General features: G+C 36.3%; 1 protein-coding gene across 5 annotated transcripts in view; it reads right to left on the bottom strand.

Moving 5' to 3' along the window:
- Positions 1–9,865, bottom strand: part of shc1 (SHC (Src homology 2 domain containing) transforming protein 1) — a 106,666-nt gene that overhangs the window by 6,473 nt on the left and 90,328 nt on the right. For all 5 annotated transcript variants that reach the window (XM_051923274.1, XM_051923275.1, XM_051923276.1 and 2 more), the window contains 5 exons: positions 8,199–8,325; positions 7,885–8,071; positions 3,494–3,551; positions 1,183–1,341; positions 543–805 (listed from right to left, as the gene is read on the bottom strand). In XM_051923274.1, coding sequence (XP_051779234.1) covers positions 543–805; positions 1,183–1,341; positions 3,494–3,551; positions 7,885–8,071; positions 8,199–8,325 — 794 coding nt within the window. The remainder of the gene's footprint in view (positions 1–542; positions 806–1,182; positions 1,342–3,493; positions 3,552–7,884; positions 8,072–8,198; positions 8,326–9,865) is intronic.

The following is a 9,865-nucleotide window of genomic DNA, read 5'->3' as shown; positions in this document are numbered from 1 at the left end:
AAACCAGGTACATAAAGACATGGTTTGACAAGTATGTTGCAGAGGAACTAGAGTGGCAAGCAAAGAGCCCTGACCTTAAACCTGTTGAACATCTTTTGGATGAATTGGAATGCTGATTGCAAGCCAGGTCTTCTTGTACATCATCACAAATGGTCTTTTGCCTGAATTTTAGCCATATAATGTACTTAATGGCATAATTTAACAAATATTTTCATTTCTTTAAAAACCACAACTGTTTCACTACCCACAAAAGATAATAGAAGGTTAGCAAGTGTGAGAAATTGTGGATCTAAATACAAAATATGCCACAGGATAAAAAAAAATATAGCCAAACTCTAGTCTACTCTTGGAACAAACATATTTACAGAACCAAGAAGAGAAGAAGAATTCTGAAAAATCACAGATCATTTGAAGAGCTAGGAAAATAATTGATTAAGACTAGAGCATAAAAGGTTAAAGAACCTCAGGTAAACAACTATCAACAACACAGTACTTCTATTGTAAAAATTATACCAGCACATAAGAGAAAAAAGCAAGCTCACCACTCCCTCTGGGTCTACAAGTAGCAAATGCTTAGGTTGACCCACTTGTAGTCCTGTCAGAACATATTGTCCTGGGGTGGTAGTACTCTCCCGCACCAAGAAGTCCCCATTTGCTTTAAGGAGTTTTTCTGCATCTTTACGACTCATTTTCCCATGAAACCAAATCTCACGACGTAACTGTTCCTCCATTGGGGGAGCCACAGGGCAGGAGGGGGGACAACCTGAAGCAGGTGCATTAACTCGTAAGGCATCCTCAAAAGGCTCTAAAGGTCAAAGAAAAAAAAAGGCAACGAACATGATGGCACATAATACGTTATTAATGTCAATGATCCACTGGCAGTCAACACCTCATGTAGATGATCAATTTAAGGGCTTGTTTCTTCAGTAGAATTACAAAATGTTTTTATTTTGCACTTCAGTATACAGTATGCTTTTAATATTTTAATGAGAAGTTTTCTAATTAGATATCTAGTTATTACTCATCATTATTATTGAGATATTATTGAGATTAACAATGTAGGTACAAAAGAATTCAACCACCTTTACATGAGATTCCAAGTAGGAAATCCACTGACTCAATCAAAGCATTTGCTCTTATAAAATAATTCAGTTTGAGTTCAGCTCTAGCGTTGTCACTTACTCATGTCAAAGACATCCCGATGTGCATTGCCATTGGCTGTGGAATTGTGAGCGCGGGACTTATCCACATTGACATACGAAGGGTCATCAAAGAGATCTGTGCGGCTGTAGGGCTTGACACCAGGTAATGGGGGAGCGAGATCCCTCTCTCTGGCTTGACCTACAACATAGTGTTACAACTTAACAATTCTGACAAGGATAGCAACACCACTTTAATTGGCACACAAGAGGTTATAGATAAATGTTGCAACAACATATTTAAAAAAAAATGCTCATTCATCAGAGAAGAGCACAGTTGTCATTCCAGTGTCCTGGTTTCAAATTATGTCTGCATGGTTTTCTTCTCTGGGTACTCCAGTTTTCCTCCCGCATCCCAAAGTCATGCATGTTAAGTTAAATGGTGAATTTTAGTTGGTCCAGTGTAAGATGGATAAGTGGTCCTAGCAATTGATTGGAAGTCTGTCTATTTTTGGATCCTACCTTGTGCTTTATGATGTCAAGACAGAATCTGGCTTCTCACAAGACCAAATTGGCTTATCCAGGTTTGAGAATGGGGATGTTAAACAACATTATAGAAAAGACAACACTGAAATAGATATTCGCTGAATCAACAGTTATTTTAATGCAATGTTAATATTTCTCACACTAAAATTAGTTTGAACCTTAGTAAGCAAGGTTTTATATATGGCAGCGGTAGTTTAAAACCACTTACAGAAGTGACTGCAGGCTTCTTTCATTTTATTTGTTACCTACTATAATTCATTATTTTCCAATGCAACTTACCATTCACAGGCCCATAACAGGAATAATAAACGAAGACAGACATTAGAATAAAGGGTCAAAGATTAGCAGTTCGATTGTATTGTTTTTACACAGTTGAAACAACAAAACCAAATTGTAACAACTTATAACTGCAATCAAGTACAGTAACAGCAATGAAAAACCAGCAGTTACAAAATGGATTGCATAACATGTAGTCTATTTAAAGCAGGGGTGTTTATTTCTTCTGTACAGTATGAAGAAGTAGAGCAGAGTTGTATTGAAAGTCAGCTGCTGTTACATAAAGAGGATAGCTTAGGGAAAAACTCGCATCCCTGGCACTATTGCAAACACAAAACTTAACTGCGTTGAATGCTGCAAAAGCAAACTTTCCTCTTGTTACGTTTTTAATTATCTTTTGGCACATTTTAGGATTAGGACACATTGCCAGTTGTACATTTTTCCAAAAAGTTCAGTAAATTGAATTAAGTTCAGCAATTGGGTAACTGGTAAATCTGCATAAGGTGTACCCAAAGGTGTGTATAAACAAAGTACAACATTGGTGGGCTAAATATGGGCTCACTTGAGCAAGCAATATACTAAAGACATTTCAGTACACTATTTACATATGCCAAATATAACTTAAAACTTACTACAATACATAATATATGATGAACCATCAGTGGAAGAAAAATTTGAGCAATGGTCCTTATACATCATACTCAATGGTAGGAACATTCTAGTATTTATCCAGTATCAAAAATTGCATGTAATGGGTAAAAACAACATTGATATTTTATTTCTGGTCGTTTTAAAGTATATACAGTATGCTACCTGCAATGCTGGCCCATTTCAAGCTTCTATATGGCACAAAAGTGAAATGAGGAATTCCTAGTATTGAATACATGCCTTATCTATGTGTAATGAACACACTATATGTCTATACTTAACAGCCAGTAATGAAGTTTCAGAGATACTGATCACCTTTCTAGAAATCTTGTTTATAGTGACTCCAATGTAACAGGCTTATTCTCTCAAAAACTTTAACTGTATTTCCAGCTTTATAGATGTGTCTGGTCATTGTCTGAATGTAAAAATGTCATTACTAGTTCCATTTTTAATCTCAACACTTACATATCCATTTTACATTTGTTGCATTAAACACTTATTATATAATAACATCCTGTATAATTTAGTAATTTAATTAAAGTTTCCTTCCAAAGATGAAAAACCTTAAGTAAAAAACGGGAACAACATAACTATGAATTCGTAAAGAAAAAAAAAAACCTGTGTAGATGGCATAACCTCAAGCATTAGAAACGATCTAATCAGAAAGAGTAACATTAAAATGCCTTCTTAATTTTTCTCATTAAAGAATGAAATTAGCAAATCTAATATCTGTTGGGAAGCAATTCCAAATTCTGGGTAACACAGAACTGAAGGATCTATTACCCATGGAACATGCTAGATGGGAACACAAGACTGCCAGTGTTGCTGATGCACTCCATGTTTTATTGGCTTTGTGTAATTAACTTTGATTAAAAGCAACATACCTGGCAATAAGGGAACTTGTCTCTGGTTGTCCAAATTTCCAGAAGGATTTCCAAGTGGCTGAAAAGATAAATGAAAAAATAAAAACACACTGCACCAACACCAACACCAAATTACCACATGGTGTCAACAGAGTACTTATAATCCTTGAGTTGAATGTTATTTTTAAGGATGTGTATACATTGATCTTTCTTACAATTGTAATTTGTTTTGTTCTTTATTTCTCCTTATACAATTTCTTGTATTAGAAATTTGTTAGTTTTTTCATACCCCTGGGTTCAGAGCGCAGGGTCAGCTATTGTACAGGTTAAGGGCCTTGCTCAAGGGCCTAGCAGAGTATGATCCTTTTTGGCAGTAATTGGGAACCGGCAACCTTCTAGATACCAGTGAGGATCCTTAACCTCAGAGCCATGGTACAGTTGTACGGACTAAAAAAAGTTAATGTTTGACAAATTATTAATAATGAAAATAAATTTAATCTCTAAATTGTAACAATAAAAACACACCAAATTCAGTATAAACAATATGTGAAGGAGAAAAATAACTTCCACCCAAGTCTGAGTACCATAATGAATAGCAACAGCATAGTATAAGGTTCTGTAACAGAAATAAGGGATACTATTATTTAGTATTTCAACTCCTGTCATTCAACATAAAATTATTAGTCCCCAACCACTGGAAAGCACATTTTTTAAATGATTATACTTTATTGTTTTTAATTTACTTATTTGGTACTGTACTGTCAATTTCTGAAGTATTAAAAGAAATGCTTATATTACTGTGTCAGTTTCAGATGTCAAAGTTGCTTTTTAAAGGTAATCTTTTATTTTTTCAAGCAATTAATTATGAAATGGTTAGGCTACAGATTATTAGTATTATGGTATTATTTCAGACTTTTTTTCTTATCTTGTAACATTTCATTTTTCAGAATTGTATTCTGCCAAAATGAATACAGTATCAAACACAGATATTATTGTTACACCCTTCAAAACAAGCACACTACACTTTGAAAAGTTGAATATTCTCTGATTGCTCAATTTAGTAATGCCATCATTAAAAAAAATGTAAAAAAAGCCTTTACTTGTATAGTAAATGCATATAAAAAGTATGAAGAACAAAAATTACTAACATTCACATTCATTCAAGGCCTACTGTGTACATTGTTACTATAAAGACCCAGCTGTAAACAAGTGGACAATACTCATTTATGCAAGAACCTCTTAGAAATATAAAGTTTTTGTTAGCTTATATTATTCTTCACTGATCTTTTTATCACAAGCATGTTTGTAGTTGGAACTAGCTTAAACCATAGTGGAGTAGCAGTTTTCAAGCTGATCCTGGAGTGCTGCCATACCTTTTAGCACCAATGACTTCTTTTATGCTCCTGATTTTCAACTAACTTTTAAAAAAATAATTGGTTCACTTAATTGCTGATAATCTATTTATTTTAAAATCACAAATGAAAAAGACCCTGCAGCAAAATACAGCATTTCCTATTTTCAGAGCCCATTATTTGTCCATTACATGTTTACACAGTACCAGTTACACTGGGCAGCATCACACAAAAGCCAGGGTCAAATCATGGACACTGTATCAGTCTGCCACTGGACATTCACACCTGCCTGGCATTTAAGAAGCACATCTTTAATATATGGAAAAAACTTATAATGAACAAGTAACCTCATGAAAACTATTCAATTAAAATGAATAAAAGAAAAAAAAACTTTTCGTAAAAATTAAAAACAATTTGCCGGCAAAAAAAAAAAAAAAAAAAAAAGGAAGGCTTGTGTTCTCCAGGACTGTGTTTGGGGAAATCCTGTTTTAACAGATGGTTTCAAGAATGACAATACTATAATTACTTCTACAACTCTCATCCATATTTAGACATCTGTCTCTGAATTTTAAACTATGCCAAGTAGTGCAGCAGCTAACACATTGGCTATTCAAAAAGTCTGGTAACAGGATGTATTGTCTGCTGCACAGATCTGTTGGGATACCACTTTTGACAGCATAAATGCATCCTCTAGAAATCAAGATTATCAATATACAGTGCATCTGGAAAGTATTCACAGCGCATCACTTTTTCCACATTTTGTTATGTTACAGCCTTATTCCAAAATGGATTAAATTCATTTTTTTCCTCAGAATTCTACACACAACACCCCATAATGACAACGTGAAAAAGGTTTACTTGAGGTTTTTGCAAATTTATTAAAAATAAAAAAACTGTGAAATCACATGTACATAAGTATTCACAGCCTTTGCTCAATACTTTGTCGATGCACCTTTGGCAGCAATTACAGCCTCAAGTCTTTTTGAATATGATGCCACAAGCTTGGCACACCTATCCTTGGCCAGTTTCGCCCATTCCTCTTTGCAGCACCTCTCAAGCTCCATCAGGTTGGATGGGAAGCATCGGTGCACAGCCATTTTAAAATCTCTCCAGAGATGTTTAATCGAGTTCAAGTCTGGGCTCTGGCTGGGCCACTCCAGGACATTCACAGAGTTGTCCTGAAGCCACTCCTTTGATATCTTGGCTGTGTGCTTAGGGTCGTTGTCCTGCTGAAAGAAGTCCAGAGCGCTCTGGAGCAGCTTTTCATCCAGGATGTCTCTGTACATTGCTGCAGTCATCTTTCCCTTTATCCTGACTAGTCTCCCTGTCCGTGCCGCTGAAAAACATCCCCATAGCATGATGCTGCCACCACCATGCTTAACTGTAGGGATGGTATTGGCCTGGTGATGAGCGGTGCCTGGTTTCCTCCAAACGTGACGCCTGGCATTCACACCAAAGAGTTCAATCTTTGTCTCATCAGACCAGAGAATTTTCTTTCTCATGGTCTGAGAGCCCTTCAGGTGCCTTTTGGCAAACTCCAGGAGGGCTGTCATGTGCCTTTTACTAAGGAGTGGCTTCCATCTGGCCACTCTACCATACAGGCCTGATTGGTGGATTGCTGCAGAGATGGTTTTCCTTCTGGAAGGTTCTCCTCTCTCCACAGAGGACCTCTGGAGCTCTGACAGAGTGACCATCGGGTTCTTGGTCACCTCCCTGACTAAGGCCCTTCTCCCCCAATCGCTAAGTTTAGATGGCCGGCCAGCTCTAGAAAGAGTCCTGGTGGTTTCGAACTTCTTCCACTTACAGATGATGGAGGCCACTGTGCTCATTGGGACCTTCAAAGCAGCAGAAATGTTTCTGTAACCTTCCCCAGATTTGTGCCTCAAGACAATCCTGTCTCGGAGGTCTACAGACAATTCCTTTGACTTCATGCTTGGTTTGTGCTCTGCCATGAACTGTCAACTGTGGGAACTTATATAGACAGGTGTGTGCCTTTCCAAATCATGTCCAATCAACTGAATTTACCACAGGTGGACTCCAATTAAGCTGCAGAAACATCTCAAGGATGATCAGGGGAAACAGGATGCACCTGAGCTCAATTTTGAGCTGCATGGCAAAGGCTGTGAATACTTATGCACATGTGCTTTCTGAATTTTTTTATTTTTAATAAATTTGCAAAAATCTCAAGTAAACTTTTTTCACGTTGTCATTATGGCACGTTGTGTGTAGAATTCTGAAGAAAAAAATGAATTTAATCCATTTTGGAATAAGGCTGTAACATAACAAATTGTGGAAAAAGTGATGCGCTGTGAATACTTTCCGGATGCACTGTATGCAATTTATGTGTTCATCATACATATATCATACAACATAAGCACTTTTTTATGGGTAAAGCTGATTCCCCAGACTGTAATTTCTCCCCCCCTTAAGGTGCCTGGCACCTTCTTGCATGACTTTTAGGAATGACCCATGGGGGCTGAATTGTGGAATCTTGTTGAGAAGGCCCTTAACTCCATTCTGGATATTCAAATACCTGAATCACCACAATTACTGATCTTACTAAATGTCTCTGTTTATCTTTCATTGATATCTCAGCTACACAAATGGGTTACTTTCATTATTTCTTTTCCTTTAAAACCTCTACTAGTGTGTCTGTAGAGAGACCAAGATAGTGCATGCTTTAGTCACTGGAAGCTTTTATTTTATAATTGGATGCTTTTTGAAGACTGAGCTTTGAGAATTAATTGAGCATTAGACAATAGCATGTTTCTATTATGATTTGCATGCTATGATTGGTGGTTTGCTGTCACAGATAAGTGGGCATTTTGGGGATTGGGGCTGGTGTTTATGACCTTCCTAATGTCTAACATTCTTAAGTTTATGATTTTTCAAACATAGTTTAGAATTTCTTTTTCTTTGAATTATCTGTAATTGTATATACCGTTTTTTGCTATGTATCATATCTTACTCTTAAAAAATAATTCACCACAAAAAAAAAAAAAAAAGATACTATGATGGCTCCTTTGTAACTTGTTTTTTTTAAAATATGAGCAGAATTACCAGGGTAGCACCAGTGGTGGTAGCACTTGACACACCACTTCGAGCTCCAGAACCAGCATCTCGTACTCGGAGATCCACAAGACCTCCAAGTGGGGGTTCCTTTCCAGGATAGTCATTGTAGTACTGTATGTCAGACGCTGGATCCTCATCCTCCTCATCCCAAGCTGATCCATCAAAAGGTGCCATCCTGTCGATAAACATAAGATATGTACCTGCATCAATATCTATCTGCTAACAAAACCTTTTAATTGTTATTTTAGCTGAGGAAACTGAAGCCGCTGTCTACATTATTTCTAAAATGCAAAGTCTCCCACCTATCATGTGGAGTCACCAGTTTGGGAGGGTTCTTTAGGTACTGCTTGAAGCGTAGTTCAAAGGCTTGCCCAATAGTGCTGATGACATCTTGCGCACGACCCTCTGAGCACTCCAAGATATGACATGCTGTGGGAAGATTACAAATCTAATTATAAAGCAAATATTAACAGTTGACACTATAACAGTTAATTAATCAGGCAGACTGCTTGCTAGCTTTACCTTTGGAACAAGTAGTTCTGTAAGTTAAAGAAGAAAATCAAATTAATAATTTTAACAGAAAAAAGAATCAAACTACTTATAACTGAATCATTTGCACATTGGTTTAATGGCTGCAAAATAGAGAATCCATTTGAATTTTTCTTTTTTTTTATGCTATCCTTTTAAGAATAATTTAATATGGTATGTCAACTTCAAAATGAAACCTCAAACTTTTAGCAGTAAGTCTGAAATTAGTAAAATTTTTGGATATAACACATTTAAAAACAAAAGCTACCACTTGATCTGGATCTTGACATTGTATCTAAACAGTTTCTGTACATGCAGCAATTACTTATTATTACATACAGTAAATAGTAGATTTCTTGAAGAATCCTCTTATATTCACATGTATATGTTGCTAAGATCCAAGACACAGCATGTGAAACAAATGAAAAATTACCAGTGCCTAAATGTATACTTAGTGGCAAATTTAACATGTATATCTATATAGTACTGGGTAGGATCCTCTTTTGTCTCTGTGATAGTCTATATCAGTGATTCCTAACCGGTGGTTTGGGTTTGCGTGCTTTGTAAAAGGGATTCACGAAAAAAATATTGTAATGGCGGAATTTTAAATCAAAAACGTAAAAAAATAACGAAATATTAAATGTAGGCAAATATATTCACAGTACTATTAATAATACAATAATAAAAATGGGTCTACAAATCAATTAAATGTCAAAGTCATGAATATTACCTCAGTCACTTAACGCATTGCGACAGAAGATTCCGTAAAATTGTCGAGTCGCAACAGGTAACAATGTGTAACGCGATGAGACGCTATGCTGCTGGTGATGCGTGTACATTCTCATATGATCCGGAAACTTCCAATTCAGCAAACCAAGAACCCCGAATACGCTCGAAAGAACGAGAATAACGTCTGCTAATATAAAAACGCCACGATCAGACAAGGGAGAGTAGAGTCTAATTGAATCGTACGAACTATGTGCGATTTTAATAAGATAAATTGGTAGTGCATAGTGTGTGTAAATAAATTACGATAAAGACTTTTATTACTTAAACGTGTGCACGTCGAACGTGAAAGTGAATAATTATTACTCTGTAATTTTATTATGGATCGATGATTAAAAACGGGTAGTTTTATCAAGTCTGACAAAAAGCTGGACGAGCAATCAATTGCTTCTTCTTCTACTTCAGTCCCTGATTTGGTACCAACACAGGGTGACGATACTGAAAGTTGTAGTGAGCTACTGTCTCTCCAGACTGAATGCAAGGAAATAATTGGCGAACATAATAAAACAAAAGAGAAGAAACGAAAATATGACAACGACTATTTACAAATGGGTTTTATTTTACCGGGGATGAGTCAGAACCTAAACCACTTTGTGTAATTTGTAATGAAGTCCTGGCCAACAGCAGTTTAAAACCATCAATTCTTCGTAGACAC

The sequence above is a fragment of the Erpetoichthys calabaricus genome, chromosome 2 (assembly GCF_900747795.2).
Source record: "Erpetoichthys calabaricus chromosome 2, fErpCal1.3, whole genome shotgun sequence".
In the NCBI taxonomy this organism is placed as follows: domain Eukaryota; kingdom Metazoa; phylum Chordata; class Cladistia; order Polypteriformes; family Polypteridae; genus Erpetoichthys; species Erpetoichthys calabaricus.
This window is presented reverse-complemented; position numbering and strand designations above follow the sequence as displayed.